This window comes from Mauremys mutica, chromosome 18 (assembly GCF_020497125.1).
Source record: "Mauremys mutica isolate MM-2020 ecotype Southern chromosome 18, ASM2049712v1, whole genome shotgun sequence".
Taxonomy (NCBI): domain Eukaryota; kingdom Metazoa; phylum Chordata; order Testudines; family Geoemydidae; genus Mauremys; species Mauremys mutica.
Genome location: NC_059089.1, coordinates 19,961,031 through 19,988,538, shown reverse-complemented (window position 1 = coordinate 19,988,538; position 27,508 = coordinate 19,961,031). Strand labels below are relative to the sequence as shown.

Genomic DNA, 27,508 nt, shown 5'->3' with positions numbered 1-27,508 from the left:
CAATCGGATCATTAACATAATAGGTACAGTTGTTTTATTTATTATTTGTAGCCCAATACAGCCTAGAGACCGCAACCAAGATTGGGGCCCCTTTGTGCTAGGCTCCATACATAAGGGACAGTCCCTGCCCCAATCTAAATAGACAACACAGACAAAGGGCAGGAGGAAGGAAGGATTATTATTATCCCTATTACACCCCATGGGAAGTTGAGGATCAGAGAGTGACTATTACCACCTTTCCTTCGATGGAGCCACAGCTGTCTTTACTGCATAGTAACTCAAGTATAAGTACACTTGAGTTAGTCCCCCTGAGTTAGCCAACCTTGAGTGAGAGCGGCCACGCTGAAATAACACTTGAGCTGCTGTGTCCACACTGGAGCTGAATTCACTTGCGTGTGGCACTAGGAGTTCAGGGGGTACCTCCCATGGCTTTTAGTGCCCCATTAAGCTGAGCCACACTATGAATTCTTTCCTTGTGAAGTATGAGAGGTGTCTGTCCTTTCTGGGCACACAGGGAATTGTGGCAAGACATTGGAAGATTAGAAGCACTCAAGTGGCACTAGCCTGTGTCCATCCTACAGAGTGGTCGTGACAGTAGCTGACGAGTTGTGATAACTTAGGTTTTACCCTATACATTAGGGTAACCAGATGTCCCAATTTTATAGGGACAGTCCCGATTTTTGGGTCTTTTTCTTATATAGGCTCCTTTTACCCCCCCACCCCCATCCCGATTTTTTACATTTGCTGTCTGGTCATCCTACTATATACCCTGATGGGCTGCACAACTTGTGTTGAAGGATTTTGTGTGTGGACAGGGCAAGTCTCATGTCATAACTCCAGTTAACTTTGCAGTGAAGAGAAGCCCATTGAGAGAGCTCCCACAGCAGCAGCTCCCCAGAGACACACCCTTTGAGGGGGATCTCCACTGTGATCAAGTTGGGGCTGTATTTTCTTTCTGTCCTGATCTCCACTGGGCTGATGTGGGCACAATATATATCCATCTGGCCCTGCCTCCAGCTGATTCACTCCCCATCTCATCTGTTCCCCTTGAAATTTCCAGGACCAGTAGAGCACCCTCTGCAGGATGTAGGAGGAAGGAAGAAAGACTGCCATAGAGGGCTTAAGTGGGACTGCTTAGGTGTGTGCTGGCTCCTTGAACAAGGATGAATTTCACCCATGGTGCACAGGGAGCATACTGGAGGCAGGGCTATTTGTGCTGTCCACTGAGGACAATTTAATTCCATGTATTGCTACCTGCTCTTAATACACCTCAGATGCCTCATGATGGGCACATTAAATAAATCATTGAAGTATGTAGGTAAATAAGAATAAACAAGGTTAATTATATCACACAAAAGCCACTCTTTATGCACTATTCTTTCCTTTTTGTGTCTATCCATCAATAAGAAGCATGTGCAAACCCCTCCCAGCTTGTCTGGGTTTCCTTTTGTGCTTGTAGTACTATGGTAATTAAGTCAACGCGGAATAACACCACTAATTGCTTCCATTTCTTTTCTGAAACTCAGCCTAATTTGAGATCTTTTTTCAAGGAAGATTAAATAAACATGTCTCCAGCATAGCAGGGAGAAAAAAAAAAGCCCTCTCAGCCCAGACTGAAATAAAAATTAATTGTAATGCACAAATCAGGACTAGCGATGTGCTCACATCAAGAAACTCTTTCTCACCTTACAATAGGATGACCTATTACAGGTGCAACAGCAAGGGAAACAAGCTCAGAGGGATCTCAGTTCCACAGGGAGAGCAATCAGAGCTGTGACATATGCCAGCTAGTGCTGAAGTAGTTAAAGAGCCACTGATACCTCACTGGTAGCATTTTAATCCTGCTTTTATTTTCTTTGAACCTAGGCTCTATCTTGCCATCCTTATGAGAAAATTCTCATTAGCTTCAAAGGGACTACTAATATGAGTTGCAGAATCCGGTAAGAGGTTCACAATCTGTAGCATGTGGATCACCAGAGAGCCACAGAACTCTTCCTGCTAGCCCACAGAATGAAAAAAAATTGAGAACCAACCTGTATAGAGACTGGGGTGTAGGAACAAGAGATGGTTGGTGAGCGGTCCATGAATGGTCTACAAAATTAAAAGTCAGGAGAACCCCATCTTATATACTTTCATTCTTCCTCCTTAAATTCTTCTTGCACTTTTAACTGGATAAGATATATTTAATCTCCAAACCTAAAGGGGTGAAATGTTATGCATCTTCCCACAGTTGCTGCATTTCGGCAAGGGGTGAAGTGATCCCTGTGCAAGGTTGGTACATCAGTTAATGAAGCATTTTGCAATTTATATAAATAGATCCTTAAAAATATAAAGAATGGCATGAGCTTTTGCAACACCCACAGACCCTGGTCCTCAGCAGGCAGGATCAAACTTGGGGCCTCTGGAGCTTAAGGTATGAGCCTCTACCACATGAGTGAAAAACCACCTGGCTGTTAGCTAAGGCTGTAGAGCTGACTCATTTTATCTCTCTCTTTCTCTAAGTGGTCTCAGTGCCACTAGACAGGACAGAACACCACCCCCAGGAGGTGTGTGGGTTCACTTTGCTAATTCAAAGTAAAAAGTAGATCACATTTTGAGTGTACCAGACATCAGAGTTTTCCTGTAAATTTTCTGCAACAATGGTGCATGCCTCCATACTGTCTTGTAAATATTATTTCACATAAACATAAATCAGTTATCCTCAGATCATGTTTTCATGCTTTTTTGCACAACCCTGAGCCTAGAAACTTTTTAAAAATGAAAGCTTAGATTCTCATAGCATCCCATGACTCTGGCCACCGTGGCACTAATCACGTGTCTATTGTATCTTTGTCTTAATCTGGCATGTGCAAGGATGTATCACTGCTGGTGGGGAGCCGAGCTTGAGGCATCCAGCTGAACCCATGTGATCACATTTTGAACAGCTGCACAATCTGCTGTGAGTCTAATCTCATTCTGGTATCTTGAGTGGGCAGAGCTTGGTGTGGCAGAACTTGATGGGACCACCACTGCTCCCACCTCCTGCAATTCAAATCCTGACCCTGTAGAACTCTGGTGAAGGCAGTGGCGTTACATCAGTGTGGAACTTGGCCAGCTTTGTGAGGATGTTTATTTTTCAGATATGCAGTACTATTATTTTTACACATGGTGGTGCTGCAACACATTTTTGGTCCCAGGTTAAAAGTACACTGACAACCACAGCAATTGATAGCCTAAAAGAACTGAATATTTTGATAGCTGTATGTCAGGTTTCAATAGTGCCCTCTGACACACAGCCATATGCTTTCTTACATCGTCTGCTTACTTTTATGAGTAAGGTAATTTTGTTCTTTGTGGGCTGTTAAGGGGCTTGTTCATTATAATGTAAATTTGAAATGGCATTGACTGATATTCTAGGACAGCCCATTTTGTATATTTGCAATGTTAAGATTAAAAATTACAGAGTTCCATGGGAATTATATGGCTAAAAAAAATTTCAGGACTTTCCAGAAATGAAGTTCTCCATGGCTTAGATAAGCCAAAAGGAGGACAAAAGTGGGGCTGCATTAGATCCCTGTTTTAAATGGGTAACTGCATGATTTGTGGATAAATGGAAATTGCCTAGGTGCATTACACAAGAAAACTCACAGATGTGCTGCTTGTTCGATCATTACTTCACCAAAACAGTACTGCCAACCTCAAGCATTCAAAAATCGAGTCAGAGCCCTCTAAAACCACAAGTGGCAAAAATCTTCAGATTTTTTTTTATAATAGTGCTGAAGTTCTTTTCATTTACTTTTCAGTTTCTGAGCCTTGCTTCATGTTTTCAAGCTTTCCTCTGCAACCATGAGGACTAGAAATTTCCTTTTTTTAAAATGAAAGCTGAGTGCCAATTGATTCCAGGAGCTGGGGCTTTCCAAAAAAGCACATATATTGCAAGACTTGTGATAAAATCTTAAGAGTTGGCATAGGAGCACATTCTGGTTGAGAGGGTCAGGGGGAGGTCCACATGGGTCACATTTATATCTAGTGTAACTCCCCTGATTTCAGTGGCATCACCATCCTATGTCACCCTGGCAACATGGTGTCAGAGTATTGCATTGAGGTGCTGCAATATTGCCGTGGTGCCGCTGGGGCTTGTCATTGCAGATGCCAACGTGAAGGTGGCCTCATGGCATGTTGCTTGGTGTAACTGTGTGTCCACCATGGCATCACATTGCATGTCACCATGGTGGTGCCACAACCAGCCACCCAGTGCCACTCTGTGTGGCACCTCCTGTGTGTGTCAGCATGCTGCATCCTTGGCATTGTAACATGACAGCCAGACAGCCTGCCTGGGAAGCTGCCTGAGCTCAGCCCTCAGACGCCCTTGGGGTGCTAGGCGCTGAGGCTGCAGCAGGCGTCGAGGCCCACGACAAGAGCCAGCCTGCCTCGCCCCCAAAAGCAGCAGGCCTTGTTTACCTCCCAGCCTGCCTCGCCCCGCCCATTCCCTCCTGGAGACTCCAAGTCACGTGATCCTCAACCGGCGCTTCTTGCTGCCCTCTCGAGAATCACGAGACCGCTCTGGAGCCGCATCGCTCCCTTTTGACATAGCTCCGCGCCACTTCGGCGCGGGGCATCCCAAGCCTGGAACGCGGACCGCCGAGAGACAGAGGCCGCGTAGAGGAAACAGCTAGGGCGGGGCGTGGGCAGGCGGCGGCGTATCGCGCAGACGGGGCTGGTCCCACGCACTACTTTCTGCAGCGGAGGGATTCGAGGAGTCACAGGACGGAGATTGGAAGGGGAGGAGGGAGGCAGGGCCAAGATGGCGGCGCCCTGTGGGCTAGAGGAGCCCCGAGTGGTAAACAGCTGAGTTGGAGAGAAGGAGGGGTGAGTATCCCGGACCCCCCCGTATGAGGGAGATGGGGAAGAGTGAGAGAGAGAGAAAGGAGGGGGAGGGGAGAGAAAGAAAAGGGCGTTGGAGAAGCTAGGAGTGAGGGGGGGGGTAAGAAGAGGGGGGATAGATGGGGGGAGAAGGGGGTGGGAGGTGTTAGGAATGAGGAGGGGGAGTAAGAAGAGGAGGGAGGGAATAGATGGAGAGGAGATGAGGAGGAGGGGGGAAGAAAGGGTGGGAGATGTTAGGAGTGAGGAGAAGAGAGGGAATAGATGGGGAGAGGAGGGGGAAGAGGGGATGGGAGAAGCTAGGAGTGAGGAGGGGGAGTAAGGAGAAGAGGAGGGATAGATGGAGGAGAGGGGGAAGGGGAGGAGGAGAGGGAGGGAAGAAGCTGTGAGAGGGGAAAGAGAGAGGATGAATAATGTGTAATCCCCCTCCTCCCTGGTTGTTTGTGTCCCCCAGTTAAACCTGGTCTTTGTCAGCAGCTCCCCCATGTGACTCTGCCCAGACACAGCTCCTCTGGGCATCTCCTTTAAGATGGTTTCTCTCTTTATTTTATTTTAATCATCTGGTGCATTGACTGTGGAAGCAGACTCTGCACCTTCCTTTCAAATGCTGAGTGGCAATTTCCAGACCTGATCCCAAGGTCTCTCACTCATTTGCAAGGGGGACTCATTCATTTGAGATTAATTTTAAAGCAGTTTTAGTCTCTCCCTCTGGTGATAAAGGATTTTCTCTTTCTCTTTTGGAATGGCAGTTGTGTCAAGTCAGTGGAAAAATTGCTTGGATACTATTAACTTTTTTTTTTTTAAATCACACTTTTGCTTGAAAATATTTTGTTAGTGTTACAAGTAACACCTGAAAGGACTATATATAAGAGGGTAGAGAGACAAATTATTTTTTTATTTCTGTCTTTGTTTACTTTGTATGTAATTTGTACTGGGGAAACTGAGTAATACAGTCAGTCTCTTTCTCTTATTGTTTGTGAGAGTCTCATACAAGTCAACAAGGGAGAGAAACACAAGTCTGTAAGGAGCATGTGGGTCTGAAACCACACAAATTGGCAGGGAGACTTGGGAGCAGTTGTAGCATCCAAAACCACTTCTCACTCTTGAAATTGGATGCTGAGCGCCTCCTTGTAGATGCTAGAATTGAAGGTTTTCAGAATGCCATAGGATCAGACTGACCCTTGTTATAACTTATCTTCTGTACAAGTAAGCTTGTGAAAATGGAAGTGGTATTATAGTGACACTGTTAGATCAAATAACTCTTTTCAGTTAGTTTGTTACTAACAATATTTTAGAAGTTTGAAAACAAAGAACTAAAAATTAGATCTTCCACAGTGTATGCAGTTCATTTTACTTTTTTGTGATAAGTAAGAATACACACTCTTTTTGTTTGTTCTTGGTTTCATTTCCTGTTGTACACTAGTACAAGGCTCTGGTGTTGCATTGTAAACACTGCAGGGTAATGTTTAAATGCACACTAAAATAATTAATTAAAAAATCTTTATAAAAGAGAGCAATTTAGTTTCGTAACTTTTTAAACAAAACCTGCTTTCCCAATGAAGTCGTGTGGATCTCCTTGGTTGTTCAAACTAAAACATGATGGTTATACCATCTGATTTAGATAAGGTAAAATCACTTAAATCTTAATTGCCTTTTTTTGACAAGATGTCTTATACTTGAGTATAAAAACTCAGGGTTATATTGACTAAAACTATTTTGTTCTTTGTTAAAGGGCTTTAATCTGAGGTGTTTTTGTCCAACTACAGATATTTTGGGTTTAATGAACAATCTTTTGGTTTCTCTAGTGACTTCTGGATTAAAACACACATATGTAATCAGCATCAGTTTTAGATCAGTAGGATGCTGATTTTTTTATCTAACCCCAGCAGTCTTACACTATCAAAGATCTTGTTTACCTCATGTTGCAAGTGGAGTATCTGATCACTGACACTGGTCTTTACAGGAACTGATTGTTCTATCATACAAAACAATAAGAAAATATGCCTTCAACAATGACAAGTCAGCAAGTCAAATGAGTAAACAAAACATCCTCTAATGGTGTCCTTGGGGGACTGTGGGATTTGTGTGGTATGTAGCAGCCAGGTGTATGGTTTTTTTAAAGGGGTATTATAATGGCTTAAGATAGAATTCACAATGTAGTAGCCACAAACTAGGTCATTTAGTTTAATATAGTCAGTGGGATTACCGGAACCAGAACAGCTGCATTTAGAAAGGCAGATGTTTGCTCTCAGTATGCCTTGTGCATCTGCACTGTTTTCTTTCTTACTCTCTGGGTTGCATGTTAAGGTATCAAGTATTTTCCTTAATTCTATGGGAGCTAAAATGCTTAGTCTAACTGGACCAGTTACCTTATCTGTCTTGCACTATATTCAAGAGCAGCATAATTGCAGCCCAGTTCAGTGAACATTTGCCAAGAGTACTGTTGCTGATAGAAATTTGTTCTCAAGATTTAGGAGAGGCTTGATGCTCATATATCACTGTAGAGTGTAGAGCCCTTCACTTGCCTGTTAGTTTACCTAAGGGATCTGACAAGGTATTTGTTTAATAAAAATAGTATAGTAAAATAGATCACTCTGTTCCTTTTTATTACTAATCTGTTTTGAGTCTTATAAGCAAAACTAAAATAAATTATTTTAGGTTAGTAATGGCTTATTAGCAAAATGTCCCTGGCTTCTATCAAAGGACCAAAGAATATCAGCCCTACCAAGCTTCATTTTTTTTCCCCTTTCCTGACATGCTTTTTTAACTTTCTTCTTTTTTTCCTCTGTCAGGTATTTGTAGGGAAGCAATTAGCATAGTATCTTGGCACAAAACACAACTTCAAGAGAAGCATAAAAACCACTGAATTGGACTCTGCTCTTACCATCCTATGATTTGTCTGTTTAACCTTGATTTTTTTTCCCCTTCCTTTCTGTTGAGGGTAACCTTCTGCAAAAAGGAAGATGAAAATGGACAGGCTAGGCAACTATGATTTTTAACTCAGTAGTTAGTAACTAGGTTTAGAATTGGCAGCTTACATTGGACTTGGAAGTGAACAGGGCAGAGGAGATGTGTGATGTGTTACTAGTGGCTAATTCTATTGAAATACAGGCTGCCACATATTATAACATGCTGGAGTTATTGTTTGGACTGTTGTAATCCCAGCTACATAGTGGTGTTGGTTAAGGCTAGACAAATGTGTACATCATAGTTGCTAGGTCTGAGAGGAAACAGAACAGCTTTGTAGGTCTGGCAGTGGAATGACATTTCTTGCTACTTTCTGCAGCCAGAGAGAAAAGATTAACTTTGCATAGCCTTAGGGTAATTACTGTTTTGACAATTGGAGAGCAGGTGTATTTTGTTGAGAGTGAGGTCAGTTCTTTGGTTAGCTGTTCAGTGTTTCCCTCTCCATACAAGCATTACTCTCTTCTGAGTTGAGAGTAACTGTTTTTCATTGTCACTTATTTCATCCATTACCTTTGTGATGATGATCGTCTTATGTGAGAAGGAAGTGTACAACTGGGCACTGTTGGCATATTGATGGCAGTAGAGCCCTGGTGACACATAAGCTCTCTCAGAAGTCTTGTATCTCAAGTGAGAGGAGACATTATTGATCCTTTCTGGACTGTATGTGAGGGCTCCTGAGGACGAGGAGCAACTGCTTATCAATTTCTGAGTTCTCATTGAAAGGAATGATTACACCACCATTCACTCCCATTATATCCAGTAATGCTGGTTAAGCAGCACCTTGTGGTATCTGCTTAAAACACTAGTTAGGTGGAGTAGTATGAGCCTTAAGATTTGTATTACCATAGCCAAGTCTATTTCCTGATTGTGAAGAGTCCAGGATGTTAGTGGAGGTCATGTGCTGTTGAAGTGTATCTGTTTGGTAATTTAAAACATTTCCTCTCACTTATGAGGTGCATCTTGAAACAATTTGTTGGCCTCTTCTCCCTCCCTTGCCTGCCAAACTTAAAATTATTGCAAGTGGGGTGAAATACTGATGTCAGCAATGGAAAAAGTGCCTCACTTGTCTAAATCTGTATTACTATAGCAAGTTGTAATACCTTTATGGAAGGAATGTGTATTGTTTTCTTCTGCTTGGGATAAAAGCTCACAACAGAAGAAAATTTTCTCTTGACAAAAATGTGTGTAGAAGTCCTGTACCCTGTAGAGAGATCCCATTATCTCTTTCACTGTGCAGATGCTTTATTTACCCTTTCCCTTCTGGCCTCAGTCTATTGTTCCTTGACTGGTTACAATGCCTTGTGGGCAAACTGCACCTTGAAAAGAACACATCTTTTATAGGTTCCATAATTGAGGTTTCCTGGCTTCTCCCTCCTTCTCTGGGGGCCAATTCTTTAGTCCTACTGCTTTGACTCATTTAATAAGATTCTCTTTTGTGAAAGCTCCTGAATGTAAGATTAGGCTAATTGCCTATAGCTATTTCTAATTTTTCAATGGGAGGGGATGAACTTGTGTGTGTATAAACACTTAAACAAGCTCACTTTTTCTTTTCTTTTTATAAATAGCCAACCAAGGGATCTTGACTTTTGTTGTAGAAGATATTAAAATTAGCCAAATAAAAAATATAAATCATTAGAGACTAAAATACCTAGTGATAAACTGAAGGAAAAGTTATTGATTCACCATTTTCATCCTACCAACTCGAAGCATTGACAGTATCTTGCTGAATTTATTGTCTCTAACGGGACTGAGAGCATGCAAATTGGGAAATAAGGCATTTTATTTAGTCTCTCGTGCACAATGTAAATGGGGATGAAAGAAGTGACTGTTCTTCATGTTAGGCAAGGGTCAGATGGTTTACTACTGACAATATTGCAAATATTAGGTGGATATAATAATATCAAACAGCTATGATATTCTTCATCTGAAGATTTCCGTGTTTTACACAGTAGGGTAAGTATCTTACAAAAGAGAAACTCAAGTGATGTCTGTGGTTTTTTTTGCAGAAGATTATACAGCAAGTCTTTGGCAGGAATGGGTATACATCTTCCAGACCTGTGCTTGTTCCATTGGAACACATTGCCTCCTTATATAAGTTAAATACTTTTCCAAAATTGGCTTTAAAATCGATTTAGTTATTAGAGGACAACTTGTAGCTTAGTCTTCAAGAGTGGTGCTGTAATATGAGTTCCTTCATCTTACGGTGAGCATCATAGACCAGGTTGATCAGAGAGCCACAATTGACAGCTTAAGACTAATATCGACAAATAATTCAATTAAAACCCTGTGTCGGCAAAAGTATTTAATTTGTCTTAATGGTTTTTAGTTCATGGCATTGTGTTACTTGCTCTTTTCATTTAACTTCAGCAATATATCAAATGAGGTTGCAAGATGCTGTACAGTATAAATTTGAAACTTGTGTAGAATATTTTTACAAATGTTTAAAAAACCAGCTTATTGGAGTGAAGATTGTTAGTACTTCTATAAAAATAGAGCAGTAATAGTGTACAATCCACTGGCCACTGACTGACATGTCCTTCAGGAATATTCTGCATTTACTGGCACAAGGTCACTCCAGGTTTTAATTAGTTAGGGAAGGTGAGTAAATTTTTTTAGATAACTACATCTCTAATAGAACAGCCATGTTCTTTACTATCATCCTCATCTTTGTCAGCCTAAAGTTTGACATTCACTTATCTACAGAACAGGTAGATCACCTGCAATGCTTCCCCACACTCCTGTCACCGTGTTGTGGAACCTTGTGCTTGTGAGACTTATCTGCTTTTTCTCCATGGGCATTTTTCTTAATTTCCCACTGCTACACTAACAGCATTATAGCTTCACGTGCTCTAACGATAGCAAGCGCTTGTGAAGAGCTGCTGTTGGTGTTTTTACCACTGTCATCTGGACCTATTCTAAGCATTTATAGAGGACGCTTTTTTTTTTTAAATGAAAGCCTGAACTCTGTCTACAGTAGTGTTTCCACTACTGTAGGTGCATCTGCCTTGGTGGTATGACAGAGGGAGACCTGAAGAAAAAGGAGAATGTAGACAAGTCCATAGGAGAGTAAAGGAGTAGGCTAGAACTTATGCCTCTTTTGTTTTTGGCCTCGGTCTCAAAATAGGTTTCACTTGTCGCTGGTTTGATGTGGATATGTGTCCTAGTAACTAGACTTAAATCACCAATTCTGTTCATTTAGGCACTAAACAGTTGTGAAATGATGATAACTTTACTTCACTATTGTTCTGGAATGGATTCACCAGCATCCTATGTTTGGCAGACTCCATATCCTAAAAAACAATTGAGGCATCTAGCTCTCTAACTCCATTATATAATCTTGCAGGTAATGTCCAGGGAAATCAAGGAACAACTACTTGTTTGTAGACAGTGTTGCTTGCAGGCAAGCAATTTTCCCCCATACAGTTCTGCCAATGTACCTCAATCCTGATGTGTAGTATGCCTATTAAAAATGTTGATGTCTCAGGTGAAGGTTTTAACAGTCAAACTTAGAGGTGTAAACATATTCAGAGGGAAGTTTGAGACCAACCCACTAGTCAACTTGTGATCTACTGAGGGTTTGAATGTGGTTGCTAGAATGAAAGGCCAGTACATTTAACTCTCTGAACGTAGGCTAGAGAGAGGGCTAGCTGTTTCTTTGTTTTGCTTTTTATAAAGGATTGTGTGTTTTATTCCTTTCTCTCCTTCATATCTCAGTTGCCTTCATAAAATGAAGTCACTTTCCCAAAGGGCTCACATTTTAACTTTGGAAAGTGTCTGGCACACTCTGGATGCTTGTGTGGTCCAATCCATATAAAAATAATGAACTACCCATCTCCTTTGGAAAACACTTGAAAACAAACTGCTGATGAGAATTTGAAACAGGTGTTGTTAGTCTCCTGTTAAGTATCTTCCATAGGAAGTCTTGCTGTTGATCCCAGTTGGAATTGTCAGTCAGAGCCTAACAGTCAGACTGTGTGAAGGGATAGCCTTTACATTTGAAACATTTGACTATTGAAGGATTCTGGTCATAACGCTGCTTGTTTATAAATGGACTGTGAAATTTCACTTTGACTGTCCAGCCATGACTGCTGAAAACTGAATTAAAGTCCCATTGCTAAGAGGAAGAGCAAAATGTCTATGCTCTAGCCATCCTAGGAACATTGTTGGATAGTTTGTTGCGAAAGATATACCTCTTGTAAATACAACTAAGTTGCCAACTTTGAACTTGCAACTATTTTCCTCTCACTCGCCACACTTCTTATTTTGCTTCTGTTGGGAATGCTCGGCAGCTATCACTTTGTGTAATCCTGTCTTTGTTCCTACACATTCATGTGTATTTTTCCTCACTGTCATTCTCAGCATAGTCAGGCAAAAACTTAAGTAAACTAAAGGAGTAATGAGACTCACTGGAAGAAGAAATGCTATTTCTAAGCCAATTAATTGGAAAACTGAAATACAACATAAGTTAACCTACATCATTTCTACTGTATAAATTGCTCTATAAGTGCTAAGAAATAACCTCTCACCTCCCCATACAAAATCAAGCCCATGTGCATAATAACTTTTCAAAAGCACCTCTTTGGAAGGTGTTTAAATATAACTTCTTGGCTGCCACTCTACCCAGTTAAACCAAAAACCTTTTTCTTCAGGCGGATCAAGTGATATCCCCCCCCCGGTCCCCTCCTTCGAGGGGCGTATGCTTATTGTGTGTATAGGGATTGACTCAGTCATCTAAATCTTTCTACATTTCTAATGTTTGCGATTCTATGCAAGGCCAGGCAGCTGTACTGTGACAGACCCTCAGTAGGGTATCTGTTGTGTCCATGGCTTCACCCGGGAACTGGATAAACCCAGCTCACATTTTAAAACACAACTTACTAGTAAAGGTACTGAGCATGAGAATCATTGAAGTGTTAGGCTTAATAATTATGTGATCTTATAAACATCTGAGACTGCTCTACAGCCCTCAGCTAACTCATAGCAATGTGTCCAAGTAATAGAAATGGCCCAAAAGTTTAGGTGTGTGAATGGAATTATTTTCTGTAATGAATCATCTTGAGACGCACAAGCGTGTTTATTAAAAATAAATAAATTAATCTTCCTTTTTTTAAAGCAATCCTGTCAACATAAAACGTATATTTAAATCAAGTCCTTGATTCTGTTACTAACACTATAGACAAAACTGAATTTTAATCTTTTATTTTCTACAGTTATAATTTTAGTTTTGTATCTTGCTCAATTTGGACAGCAAAATGGAATGGTCATCTTCACTTCTGTCTACAGTCCTCTTCGCTGTCCAATTATTTGGGTTCATGATTCTCTAGGGGAATGTTTAAATCCAAAAATCTGTGTTTATTAAAATTTAAAAATATAAACTAAAAAAATTCTCTTCATAGCAGGTTTTGTAAATTCATATAATTAAGCAAAAATATGAATGTGGAGGCCAACATTTTGTTGATTCTCTTGTGCCTTTAACCTATCAAGAACCAGAAGTAACCATGCAACTTTTTTGGTTGTTACTCAAACTGGGGGCTGATGTTGTAATGCAGGAATGACAAAACTGCAGAGAAACATAACAGGCTTTTTCCACTGCTTTATAACAGTGTTAATGGTAGCATATGCTAACCTCTCTGTTCTTTTTTTCAATTCAGTGGTCATGAAAGGTGCCAGATTGACAGCACTGGAAACTGAAGTCCTACTTGTCCACAGAACAGGTACAGCATACCCAACAGCAGTTAAAAGCTTCCCCTGCACACTCTGTATTTCAATCCTGATTTTTGAGGGATGACTTCTGAGGGGGAGAATAGTTCAGGACTTGTAAAATTTATCCAAAATCTACTAGCCAGAGGTAAATACAAAGGGTAAGGTGTTCACCAGTGCGATTATTGGGGTGGGGAAGAGCCTAGTGAGAAGCCGAGGCCCTTCTACCACATCAGCTGCTGGTAAGTGTGCTGTCCCTGGACACTGCTGGAAGGAGGGAAACTCCATTATGTGCATCAGGTTGTGGCTAGTAAGTATCTTACCTGAAGCCCTTCCCTAGCTGCTAGAAAGGAGGAGTTTTCTGTCTTGTCTTCCTACTTCTGAGTTCCTGGCTTCTGTGAAAGCAGGGGTGTCACCAGTATTTCTCAACCTTTGTTTTTTCATTCCTTCTCCTTGAATAACGCCAGTGCCTGTCTCTGTTCATAGCTTTCCCAAGTAGCATTAGGAGTGTGAAACTGATTTAATTCTTGATTGCTGCTCACAGCATTCTGAATATTGGCACTGAAACGGTCCAGAGTTTTGTTATCTTCATACTGTTTCTTGGTAAAGCTATGAACAACAGTAGACACTGGAGCCATCCCAGCAGGTTTGGGAAGACGGCACTACAGCTGGTTTTATTTGCAAACATAAGAGCTAGGAATTTAACTTTTTAAAAATGAGCCTGAAATCTGCGGAAATTGTTGTGCTAAGCCCTTCTCTTTCCACCCTGAGGGGTTCTCGGAATTCCTGTTAAAGCTCCAAGTGTCAATCCATTTCCCCCCACGCCCTTTCCAAACACCTTTCAAAGTCCACTGTTTTTTTACTTCTAGCAAAGGATGTAGAGAGCCTGTTAGCTTCTCCTTATGGAGTCAGAGGGGTTGCTGTTAAGTGATGCCAAACTAGAAAGGGGGAGACTGGATCAGAAACTGAATTACACATTGCAGAACAGAACATGACTTGTTAAATAACATGCCTTTAGGCCAGGAAAATCTTCTTTTTTTTAAACTTTAAAAAGTTTGTGTGGTGGTGAAGTAATGTATTGGAATCATTCAGTTTCCATGAATCTAGGACTTTTCAAATATAAAAGTTTCAGCCAGTGTGACTGTCTTTCTGGAGCTTGAAGAGTTTGCTTTTGCTGGTTCCTGACCAATTTTTACAATGTCTGTATAGCAGCACCTACCATAATGGGGGTTGTAGGCTTTACTGTATTACTATACCATATGGTGGATTGTGTTCATGTCTTGAAATTGGCGTTAATATTTTTCTTTTCAGAAGAGCAGGCATAACACTGTATTGCTGTTCCCAATGCTGGGAGCAAAGAGTAAAGAAAGATGCAACAACAGCAGTTCGGACTTCATCCTGTTGCTGTAGACCCATGCACTCTCTCATTACCTTTGTATTTGAGAATGAGACAGGATTAAATGTTTAAGATACAGTCATTTTCCTGATGAATGTTGGAGGATTTGGATCAAAATGAAGATGACTTTGGTCTCCTTGTTCCAGTACGTATACACTTGTGATACTTGCAGTGTAAGCCCCAGTTTTCAGACACTTTTTTTTTTTTTTTTTTTTTACAAAAGCAAATACACTTAATTTTCAGAATCTGTTTTAATGCAATATGATAAGTGAAACTTTAAATGCACAAATCAGGAAATTCAAGGCTATGGTTCCCACAGTGACCAGAATTCTGCTATCCTGTACTTAGTATTACTGTATGCTGTTAAATTTGTGTGTTAATACATGCAACATGGTCACATAGCAGCTGTTGTCAGGAAATTCAGTTGTGGTTACTACATCTGCTGTTACTTGGCTTCATTGCACATAGTAAGTCACATACTGAGCAGCGCAACTTAATACAAATACAGGCAGGCCAGGGAGGTTCTGGTTACTGTGTGAACCATAACTTAGGATTTTCTGATTTGTGCATTGAGTTTCACTCTCAGTATTTCATTAAACCAGTTTTTTAAAAATTAAGTTTGCCTACCCTTGCTGCAAGGTAATGGTTGTATCTTTTTGTTTTTCACTGAACATATTTGAGTTAAGAATATCAGAATAAAAGGTGATTAGAGGATCTCACTGTCAGTCAAATTATTTACTTGAAAGTGAGTTTTCTTTATAAAATGTTAGAGACTAATAAAAAATGCACATAGAAGGCTTTTATTGGGAGCTGTTTACCAAACTTTTTCAGATTGTATTTGTCACAATTGGTAACTCTGGATGCTACCCTGTTGAAAAGGGATTCTTTACAATTTGAGACCTTTGCTATTCCGTCTATGTGCAGAAGATTTAAATAGTTGACACCTGTTATAACAGAGACATACTGCAGATAGACTCTAGTACAGTGGTTCCCCAACTGTGGTTCGTGACCCCCTGGGGGTTTGCAAAATGTTACTGGGGGTTCTGGGGGAAAAAAAATCCCTAATGGCAGACAGAGCTAGGGACCCTGGGCAGCACGGGGCCAGCAGCCCGGAGCCTTTGGACTTCCAAGAGTTAGCGCATCAAAGCAAGCATATCTATCACACTGAGGAGATTTAAACTTCAAGAATCCTTATAAGAAATGGAAAGAGAGGTGGATATTTTTTGCTGTTTTTAAAATTAAATAGGCAGCTAGTATTGTGTTTTAAAATTATTATGAACAACAAGTTTAAGCTTTGTTGTAATGTGCATTGTTTGCCTGGACTGCTCAAGACCGGAATGCTTGTGTAGGAGGAACTCTTTGAGTTGGCTTCCTAAATACCTTCATGATGTTTCACATCTGATACTCCTTGATGAAACATAGGAGCCTTGTCTTATAACAGGCTTATTCAAAGTGATACAAGCTACGAAAGTGAGATCTTTGGAAGAGTGTTGCCATTTTCATAATGTAATAAAAATACTGTAATGTTAAATAATAGTGTGTAATATGCATGTCATAAAAACAAATTTATATTTCCCAGATCACTGCTTTTATAATTTATACTCAGATAAAGGAGAAAATCCCTGGAAATATTCATTTTTAGGAGGGGATTTGTGAGACCTGACATTTTAGTGAAAGGGGTTCACAGGTTGTTGAAGTTTGGGAACCACTGCTCTAGAGTCAAATTAAGCCTCATCCTGTTTTTTTTTTGTTTTTTGTTTGTTTTTTTTAAATGAGCAAACACTTTGCCTCCTCTGATATTGTAGTCCTTAATGCGCTATAGGGGGAGGGAATTAACCATCATTTACTTAGAGCTGCCCCTCTTATCTACACTAGCTAAAGCTCATGGAGTGTTTCAGCAAATTATCTTTGCATCTGCAAAGGCTGACCCTTTCTGATTTCTAAGTTAACCATGTCTTTATTGGGCAACTAGCCCTTGTTCTAAAATAATAAAGCTAATCCATTTTAACAATTTAATAGCAACTCTTGGAAAAAAGTACACCTTAAACAGTCTTATTTCTCTGCTCCAGATTAACCAGGTGATTTCCATGTTTGCTTTGTTTTATATTAATGAGATGGTATGTGATATATTCCTTGTATAGCACAGTTCTAACTCTTACCTACTGGGATTTATTTTCTAGATTGTTCATACTGTAAAATCAGTACAGTAGTTGCCTTTTTAATTTGGGTGTAAAGGTCGATTATAGAATAACTTCTAAAGTGAGATTTGTAAACACTGGTTCTCATTTGGAATTAGAGACTTGTGATGTTAGCTTGACATTTTGAATGCAATCAGCACTGCAGTGTAAAGCTGACATCAAAACCAGACAATGATGGCAAGTGTCCAGTTTACTTGGCTACAGCCAAGATAACTGGTTTCAACTATTCAGCCTAGATTTCAGTATTTGCAGAATAGAGATTATTGTGGTAAGCATAAAACCAGGCTCTCTGTGGTTACTTGATAAAAGCTTGTCTTTCTATCACAGAAAGAGATTTTAGTTGGTAATAGTTGCTTATTCAGCAAGAACTAACTGATCTGAGGTTTGGTGATCAAGGAAAAATATGGTATAAAGCCATTTAAAACATTTACTAGAAGGACCAGAAAGGAGGTTGCCCAGAAACTTGAATAACTGAAATGAAAACATCAGAGTATAGTCCTTCAAGGTAGAAAAAGAGGGAAAACTTGTAACTTTAAAGTTTACGTACTGCTGATGATTTAGCATGTTGCTTGATTCACAAGTGAGATTAGAGACCTTCTACAGATTTCCTTTAAGAATACATTACGCTAGAAGGCAGAGGGTGGGTGGTTTATTTTTGTTGCCTCCCCTTCCCCCAAGTGTTATGAAGCACTACAGTTGCAAGTAGGATGTAGAGTATGGTCTTGTATATTTAGCATGGTGTGCTTCTGTATGAAAGATTCAAAATGTAATACAGCATTTTTCTAACTCACAGGCTTGCCCTCGATGTTAAACTGAAATAGTTTCTTTTTCCTGTTTTGACTGAATTGTCTCTATTTCAGTCCTTGTTTAGAAAAACATCTCAATACATGTGAAAGGGCTAACTGGGGGGTGTGAATCTGAACCCTATATCCCACCCAGTTTCTTAATCCTGGGTATTAAAGTCCTGATAAAGTTGACAGTGACTGATTCTACAGCTAAACAGTCTAACAGATAAACTACAGCATCCCATTCTGCTTGACCCATAATAGGCTGTGGCCTTCTCGTTGCTGTTGGTTTGGCTCTTGACTTCAAGATAACGGAGCAAGGTACTTTCAGTTTGACTCATGTTAGAATTAAATGTTTCACCTTATGTTCTTAAGAACTTAGATTTAACTAGTTCTCAAGTGACTGGTTTGTTTTCTTGCGTTCACTTTTTCCTTCCTCATTATGCTAAATGCTTAGCCGGCTATTGTCCAGCTAAATATGAACGCTGACTTTGAGGGTTCCAAACACAAGATGACTCTCTTGCTTTAGGAAACTCCTAACACAGTCTGCCATTCTTGGTGTATTTATGAGATTGTGATTTCTGCTAGTTGGGCAATAAACCAGGATCCCAGTACTATTTATTGTGGACTCGGAGCAGGGCGGTGTATGTGTAAATCTGTGCTTTGACTCCTAATCCACTCAAGTTTGTGTTTGCTCATTTTACTTCCTGTTCGTGATGTACTGTTAACTGTACTTGTTCCCTTTAAAAAGTTAAGTGGGCAGGCTGTAGACTACAAAAGAATGTGACTTGCCATATTTTTCAGAATTTTACCTATATTGGTGATATAATTATCCTCTCTGTAATTCATTTATCTTGTTTCATGAAACCAAGCAAGTAGTCAGAAATGTCACTGTGCTGGTTTTCTGCTAGTCTAACATTTTGTATACCTTTTGGGTAAATAAAATCACCCTGTCCCATTGAGTAAGAATTGACATGTTTTAATATGGATGTAGAATAACCGTCTAAAGACAGTTTGCTGGCATTATCTGGGGAGGTTGATATTGGTTTAGATTTCCTTTGGGTAAAATAAAGAATAGAACTACATTAGTAAATTATAGAATTTCGGCTACTAGTTATGAACTCAGCAGTGGCTTATGCATCCATGTATTCAAAATAGGAATCTGAAAGGTTAATGTAGTAGAACATTACTGCCATAAAAACTGATCGGAATGCAGTTCAGTTTTGCCTTCTGTATATTAATACAAATGTGCCACTCCATATTTAGACATCTATATGTGAACAAGATCTGTCAGTGAATTGACAGATAGCACCATGTTTCTTGGGTCATACTCTAGCACAGTTACCTTCAGCTACACTTTATTACCTTTTCCCCCTCTCATTTTCCTTTCTCTACCCCTTCCCACACCAACCTTTCCACTCAGAGTTGCTCTCATTCACTAAAGGGCTATGAGCAGCTGGAAGACTGAGGAAGGGGCTGTAAGTAACACTCTGGAATGAGGCTGGATTGCAGATGACCTGAAAATATGGGAGGAGGAAAGAGAATCTTGAGCATGTAGGTTACTTCCTCAGTGTAGCCTAGTATGTGTGAACTGTTCTGAAGCCCAGCTGCATTAGGGGCCACTATGGGAGAAGGAGGATTGGTGCTCTCAGTGAGCTATTGTCACTTTGTTCACAACTGCTTTCTCTTGTCGTCATAACTGGCTGACCAGATCTACGCTGAAGATTCATAGCACTCTGATGAAAAGGGCGTAATCCAGGTGTCTCAGCCAACATATTCTTAACAAAACAGGGTCTAATGTTCACGGTTGCGTATAATTTACTGGTTTTATTGAGTGTGAAGGGAAGGCTATAAACTTTCTCCCATGCATATGCATCCCTCATAGGTAAAATATCCCTAGTAGCCTCTTCCATTTAACATTATAGCAGAGTAAGACCAACTTTTTCTGTTTAAAGCTCAATTCTAAGTGCTCTGAAATCTACATGGTTATATGGATTGACTTGAAAGTTGGAATGCCTCTTGAGGGCTTGGGTTATTTTAGTGATCCAAATTTGGGGGCATTTGACCAAAGTGTTCCAGAAATACAGCACCTAGGTTGAAGTTGACAACCTCTTTGCTCACTGATAGAGCTCATACTAGGGCTCAGCTTGTTGCACCATGATCTCAGTGTTATCCCAATAGAGTGCATGGCACCCTTCAGCTGTTTGGGGAACATCAGATTAAAATATTTTTTCAAAAAGTTTGCTTCTCCAGTTATCAGACGCACAAATAGGCATGCAAGTATCTCTCTATGTACATGCTCACTGTAATCTATCTGGAAAACTAACCCATATCACAGGGGCTGGGTGACTCTGAGGATGTTTTAAGTTTATTGAGTCTGAGCACCACCCAAGGCACTGTGAGGTCAAATCCGAGCCAGGGCAGAAATCTGAAGTAAGAAAAGTGGGTATGCTGCTCCAATCTGCCTCTCTTGGGGGGTGGGCTATTTTGGAGAAATGTAATCTGAATACAGCAGAATATTCAGAAAGTGCTGAAACTATTTTAAAAAATGATGCAAGCAAATGCTTCCTGGGAGAGGAGAGTGATTGGGGTGGAAGAGTAGGTGAAGTGGGAGCGGAGAGAGAGGAGAGTGGGAAGGGGGACAAGGAGTGAGTGCCCGGAGAGCTGGGAGAGAATAGTGACAGGGGCATGTCAGCCCCACATTCCCCTGCTCTGTGTTACTCCTGAGGGCATTCTGTGCCTAAAAATTCTGCAACTTTTATTTGTCAAATAAATGTGGAAGCTCCAGCATGGCATTGGGGAGCACAGGCCACTGGCTGCACAGAAGTGCGAGATCATTGTGCAGCCCTTCCCACCCCCGGACCTGGACTCAACAGCGAGGCCGCAACCAATCCTGACACAGCCCAAGGACAGGGCCTGCCCCAGAAACACCCCAGGGCCCTGTCTCTCCGAGCCAGGTGCAGGCAGGCAGGCTCAGCAAGGCAGGATCCAAGTGTGGAGGAGCTTAGAGTGGGGGGATCCAGGTGTAGGTTGAGAGGGTTCAGTGTGAGGGGGATCTAGATGCACAGGGGCTTGTTGGGGGGGATTCTGGGTGCAGTGGTAATGGGACTCTGCAGGGGGGTTCAGGTGAAGGTGATTGGGGCTCAGTGGGGTGGGGGAGCCTGGGTGTGGGGAGGATAGAGCCCAGCGAGGGGGCTCAGCAAGGGGTCCGGATGCTGGGGGAGTGAGACTCAGTGGGGTGGGGATCCAGGTGCAGTGGGGGGTTGGTAGGGTGGGGATCCAGGTGTGGGTGGCTCATCAGGGTAGTTAAGGGGGAGTAGTGCTCATCGGTGTGGGGTGAGTGTCTGAATGCGGGAGGATTGGGTAGATGGAGGAGCAGCTCCTTGTACAGTGATCCTTCCCCCTGCAGCTGAGGAGAGATGGGTGCTGGGAGGGGAGTAGAGTTTGCAGAGCTTCCTACATGTAGGGGTGAAATCTGGGAGTGGGTCTGACACAGCCCCAGATATTGTGCTGGGAAAGAGGAAGTCCTGTCCTCCCCTGCCCAGTTGGGACTAGCAACCGAGCCCGGAACCGGATACGAGCCACCAGCTGGGTCTTTCCCAGTCCCGCCCCATGTCCCACAGTGATTTACCTCTCTGCTGGCTGCCCTGGGCACCCGAAACGTATTGCTGGGGAGTGTCGCATGACTGCTCATGTGGCTTCCCCATCAGTCATTTTTCTGGGGGGAAGCAAAGAAAGCTGTGGGGAACATACACTCTGCATGTGCACAGTGGTGCAGAATTCCTCTGGGGGAGAATGTGAGTGTGTGCTGTCCTCTGGTCCGCAGCCCATCTACAGGGGGTTTGACCCTCCCATATGAGACAGGTTTTGGAGGAGGCTTGCCTATATGGGGAATGTCTGAGCCCCTGCTTCCTGCCCCTTGTCTGTGCCACGCTTAGGGGGTGGGGCTGCCCATCTATGGCAGTCTGTTCCCCGCTTCATGTGAACCAAACAAATTAACTATAAAAGGTAGATTTTAAAGGGTTACAGGGATAGTAAACAGAACAAAGCAGATTACTAAGCAAATAAAACAAAACATGCAAACTAAGCTTGATTTACTAAAGAAATGGGTTACAAAATGTAATTTCTCACCCTAAATGTTGAATTAGGCAGGATGCAGAGTTTCTGTAGGTCAGAGTTCCCGATATTTCTTCTTACAGCCTGGACCCCTATATCAGTCTGGGCTCACCCCTGCCTTTCCCTTCAGCTTAGTTCCTTTGTCCTTTCAGGTTCTTTCAGCAGTTCTTCTTCTTGGGTAGGCAATGGAGGAGAGTCCAGTTTGCCTTCCTACTGACCCTTAAGTAAGGTTTACATAAAGTGTGAATCTTTTGTTTCCCAAACTTTTACACACACCCACACCCACCCACCCACTCCCCTTTAGTGGAAAATTACAAGAAGTCCAAGATAATGTTTAGTCTTTAGTATTAGCTGACAAGACCACCTGACCTAGTAGTGTCACAGCTAAGTCCCAGGATGCCTCCCAGGAAGGAGAAGAGATTAGTATCATCACAGTCTTGTTGTTTCTTTCTAATGGCCCATCAGATTTGATGGCCTGTTGTCTGGTGGGTGTCTTCCAAATACACACCCAGTAATTGTTACGTAGGCCACATTCCTAGCGTTAGATACAGAAATGATACATGCATACAAATTGGATAATCACATTCAGTAAATCATAACCTTTCCAATGATATCTTACATGAGCCATCTTGCATTAAAAATATCTTAGTTATGTCATATCCATATCATAAGCATATTTTAATAAAGAATATGGAGTGTAATGTCACACTGAGAATGAGCTGTAAACAGCTTAGAAAAATCTGTCTCTGTCAAGCATTTTAATAGGAGAAATGCTGAGTACACCAGAATATTCAGAAGGTGTGAAACTATTTTTTGAATAGAAAATAAATGACAGGTGTGACTGCTTACTGAAAGGGGAGGGGTAAAAGAATAGGTGGTGGGAGGGGAGAGGATTTAGGCCTGAAGAGAGGGATGGGGGTATTATGGGGAGAAGAATAAATGGAAATGAGGGGTTGGGTAGAGAAGCGGGGTTGGGGAGGGCTCAGGTTTAGGGGGAAGAAGGAAGGATTAGGAATAGGTTGGAGAATGAGGAGTAGCAGAGGAATTGGAGAGGGGGGTCAGCCCTGAATTTTCCTCTTCAGTATGTGTACCCTAGGATGTAGGGGACCTCTACCGCCCTTCAGGGGTCTGAGCCCCTCACTCTGCCCCTCCATATGAGGTGGGGGGACTGAAAGTAATACACGTTTAAACATCTGAAAACAGCAGAAAATAAATAGTTAAGATACACATCATCCATGTGGGCTCAGAGAGAGTGGATCAGAATGTGTGGGGGAGGTGCTAGGTTTGGAGGAAGGGCAGATTAGGTGAATCTGGGGCCTGGGAGGGGAAGACTGGCTGAAGCAGAAGGCCCAGGTGGAAGTGAGTCATGGGAGTGAGGGGCCCAGCTCTGTGCAGCTTGTTTACATATCCAAGGTAGTTTGCCACCCTTCAGTAAGTTGCTGTCTGTGATACATGTATGCAGCAGTATACAGCAGGAGAGAGCAAGGAGCGATTTTTCTTACGTATTAATGGCTTCTACGGTGTCAACTAATGGCTTAATGGGATGGGAAAGGAAGGGGGAGCGGGAAATGTTGTCAGGAGGCTACATGTTGCGGGGAGCGATGGGCCAGGGTGTAGAGAAGGAAAGAGAGAGAAATCAGGCTTCTCTCAGTCCTGAAAGTTACTGTAACAACCAGGTAATAAAACTGTCAAGGTTTTGGGACATAAACCATGGATGAGATTTCTCTCACCAGCCCTGTTAGCAACTACACACTGAATATATTTCAAAGGATGATCATTATCCCAATTCCACTATCACAAAATATACAGGATGAGAGAGGAGCACTGAGAAATCATAGCAACTGTGCAGCTTCATGGAAAGACCACTTGACTGGGATTATTCCTAGCTCTGCTATTGGCCTGCTGGGTGACATTGGGCAAGTCATTTCACCCCTCTTTGCCTCAGTTTCCCATCTGTAAAATGAGGATAATGATGTAAAGTTGAGATTTTCTGGTGAAATGCAGTATATAAAAACTAGGGGTATGTCTATACTTAAACCGCTACATTGGTGCAGCTGCACTGCTGTAACACTTCAGTGTTGACACTACCTATGCCGATGGGCAGGGTCTTCCATCGGTATAGTTAATCCACCTCCACAAGTGGTGGTAGCTAAGTCAACAGAAGATAGCACTAGGTTGACAGTAGAATTCTATAGCCAGGGTTAGATTGGCATAGCTACGTCTGTCAGTGGTTTGGATTTTTCAAACCTATGAGGGACGTACCTATGGTGATGTAAGTTCTCAGTGTAGACCAGCCAAGGGTCTTTTGATTGTTGCATAGTTACAGCAGCATATCATCTGCAAACCATGTGAGAACTACTGTATAAAAAACCACTATTGCCTACCAACAAAGGTTTCTCTTTTTCTGTTTAAAATCTTGGAAACTAAATGGCAAAACATGTCATTAATGCAAAGTTAATGTTGCCTGGGGATAGCTTGTGCCCTTTGAGAAAATTAAATTCAGCAAAACTCAGACTTGTGAAAACCAGAAAATATAGAGTCATGGTAAATGCCAATGCAACTTTAACTTTGCCGTCTTTCAGCGATGCACTAATACACCTATGATGCACACATTCTCACTCAGTCCACGTTATAGTGAAAAGGTAATCTGCCCTTGCCTTGTGCTCAAACACTGAGCCTCTTCTCCCAACACGATATCATACTTAAAAAAATGTAACAACAATTTCATACCCTTTTATAACTCTTGCACACTTGAACACAGGATACCGCCTAAACGTATCCTTTCCTGTACCCATCATTAAATCCACAGACTGCTCTTATATCCCACTTCGCTACTGGCAGTACCCATAGCAAAGAGACCCCAGTGCCCTGCCACTGATACAACCTACACAATTCTGTATTTGAAATAATGTAGACTGGAGCTTCATGGTACAGATGCACCTGTTTCCTTTGATAATGTACATGGGGGGGGCTCAGGCCCAGATCTCCTCAATCACAGCTCTCCCAAACTGCTCCAATATATTCCTCCACCTTAACTCTGTATTTCGTGGTTTTCAGAAGTTTGAGTTCTGCTGAACTCGATGTTCTGGAAGGGTACAAGCTATCACTGGGCAGCCTTAACTCTCCACTAACAAACTTTTTTGGCATTTAACTGTCAAAAAGGGTAATACTGCAGTTACCAGTAGAGCAGTGATGAGGTCTTTGAGATGAGAGAGAATGAGGGAGATATATTCTGTTATCTGTATTCTGCTCTGTCTTTCCAGGCTGGTAGGGGCACCAATGAGGAACCTGAAGAAGTTTTAACTTGCACATTCACATAACACGTGCATAAGCCTATAGTGGTAAACAGAATGGCCCAGCAAGCAAATATTGGTGAGCTCTTCTCTATGTTGGATTCTTCAGTTCTGCTTGTCCAGGAAGATATAACAGCTGTCTTCAAAGATAACCTCAACTCTGGTATGTGCGTCTTAGATGTTAAACTGGAGGGTTGGAGGAAGCTTTGTATAAAAATAAGCAAAAAGTTAAAGTTCCCATCAAAGCTCCTGCAAATGTGACTTACTTTGAAGAAACCCTCTATGTCAGAGGCAGTGATTGCTTCAAGGATTAATGCTCCTTTTGTTCCTCTTGCTAAAAGAGACACTTCTTGGAAGATCTGATAAACTGTAACTCCTGGTTCCTTGGGACTGTCTTCTTGACCCTTTTATAAGGTTACTAGGGTTTCGTGGTGTACTAAAGTAAACATGCACACCCCCGTTGTAAGTAGATATCACGCTCCCTTCCTACCAAGTATGTCCAGAAAGTGAAGGTGTTTCATCCACTTTACTCATTTCAAACAATGACTTCCTCTTGTGAAATGCCATTCTTCATTTTGCTGTACGAATGCTTTCTGCTACCACTAAGAGCATTCCTAAGGCTATTAGTGGACTCATTTCAATGTGGAACAGCATCATTACTCCCCTTGCCCCTAAACTTGCTTCATGTGGAGAACAGAGGAGGGAATCCAACTGATTGCCAGACTCCACCCAGCAGCGTGGAACACTGGCTGTAGACTCTCTAGGAAAGTTTAGTCAGTGTCACGTGTCTAATCATTTAGTTTGGGACACTTTAAGAAATCCTGTTGTCAGTTTTTAGGAAGGTCTGTTTCCGCTTTCTCACCAGGCTAGACAATCAGAAAGACACTTGGGGATGGGAGAATGTAATTGGGAGGTCTCATTTTTAAAAACCTGGGTAACTTCCTAGAGGCACTTGTAAGAATGTTGTTCAATTCTGCAATTATTTTAATCTTTTACAATAGAAAATTTTTGTTCATTATAACCTGTCCTATTTCTTTTTGTTGCTGACAACAAACTGATAGATCGTGGACCGATGCTTGTGAATATGCTAGTAGATTACTACTTGGAAAACAATTCTCAGCAGGCATTGCAGATCCTGTCCACACTGCAAGAACCTCATGACAAGGTAAAATAACTTAGTTTTTGGAGAACATGGAGAATGGCAGATGTTACTCTAGTATTAGAGAAGCTTCTAAATAGAAGGCCAGTTAAAATTCTTCTTTTCCCTTGATGTAGAATCAATTGCTGTGTTTCATCTGTGTAGTAAGAGTAGGTTAGTTTAAAAAAAAAACAAACTCAAACACAAAACTTCATTTTGTTTCATGGATTACTTAAACTGGGTCCATGACTGCAATCAGCTTTACACCTTGATCACAAGAGGTGAAATTACAAAGCTCATGGAAGATCTTTCATACAGATATTTAATATCTTTTACTTGTAATATAATTGCTTTACAGCTCGCGGCAGCAGCTGCTTATTACTGTTACTAGATTTGTTACCCATTGAAGGGAGGGGGAAGCGCAGCTGCACAAGAATATACACGGATTCTGCAGGCATGTGGGAATTTTTTTAATGAACACTTGGCAAAACTAACAGCTGTTTTTTCTGCAATGGCTGAATACTTTGGAGCAGAATGTGTTTCCAAGCACAATGACAAATTCTGTTTTGAACAACATTTTGTTGTCAGTATCACCACACAGAGACTTAATCTGTATCCCGGTGTTGTACTCACAGGGTTGTATTCAATCTGGCTCCATAGAGACACTTGTAAAACCCATTTAATTCCTATAACTGAGAAGAGCAACTTGTCAAACATACAGATTGGTGTCCTTTCCTGTTCATCAGATGCCTGTAAATATTCTGTAACATTTCATTTCATTTTCTACTCCTCTGCCCCCTCCCCCAATTTTGGTTTCAGCACCTACTGGACAAAATTAATGAATATATGGGCAAAGCTGCTACCCGTTTACATACTCTCTCACTGTTGGGTCATGTGATAAGACGACAGCCATCTTGGAAACATAAACTTTCTCAAGCACCTCTCCTGCTTTCTTTACTGAAGTGTCTTAAGGTAAGAACTATGTCAACACTGAGCATTTATTATATGTGTTATAAGGAGCCCTTGCTGTAATATCTGGGTGCCATTTGCATAAA

At 41.5% G+C, this 27,508-nt stretch overlaps 1 protein-coding gene across 3 annotated transcripts in view; it reads left to right on the top strand.

Moving 5' to 3' along the window:
• The first annotated feature begins 4,733 nt into the window (after positions 1-4,733).
• Positions 4,734-27,508, top strand: part of TSC1 (TSC complex subunit 1) — a 53,375-nt gene continuing 30,600 nt past the window's right edge. Inside the window, exons 1-6 of one of the 3 annotated variants that reach the window (XM_044992467.1) lie at positions 4,734-4,848; positions 13,479-13,541; positions 14,839-15,068; positions 25,286-25,478; positions 26,377-26,480; positions 27,273-27,425. In XM_044992467.1, the coding sequence (XP_044848402.1) occupies positions 25,373-25,478; positions 26,377-26,480; positions 27,273-27,425 (363 nt within the window). In that variant the 5' untranslated portion in view covers positions 4,734-4,848; positions 13,479-13,541; positions 14,839-15,068; positions 25,286-25,372. The remainder of the gene's footprint in view (positions 4,849-13,478; positions 13,542-14,838; positions 15,069-25,285; positions 25,479-26,376; positions 26,481-27,272; positions 27,426-27,508) is intronic. The other 2 variants (XM_044992466.1, XM_044992468.1) reach the window with 2 other exon arrangements.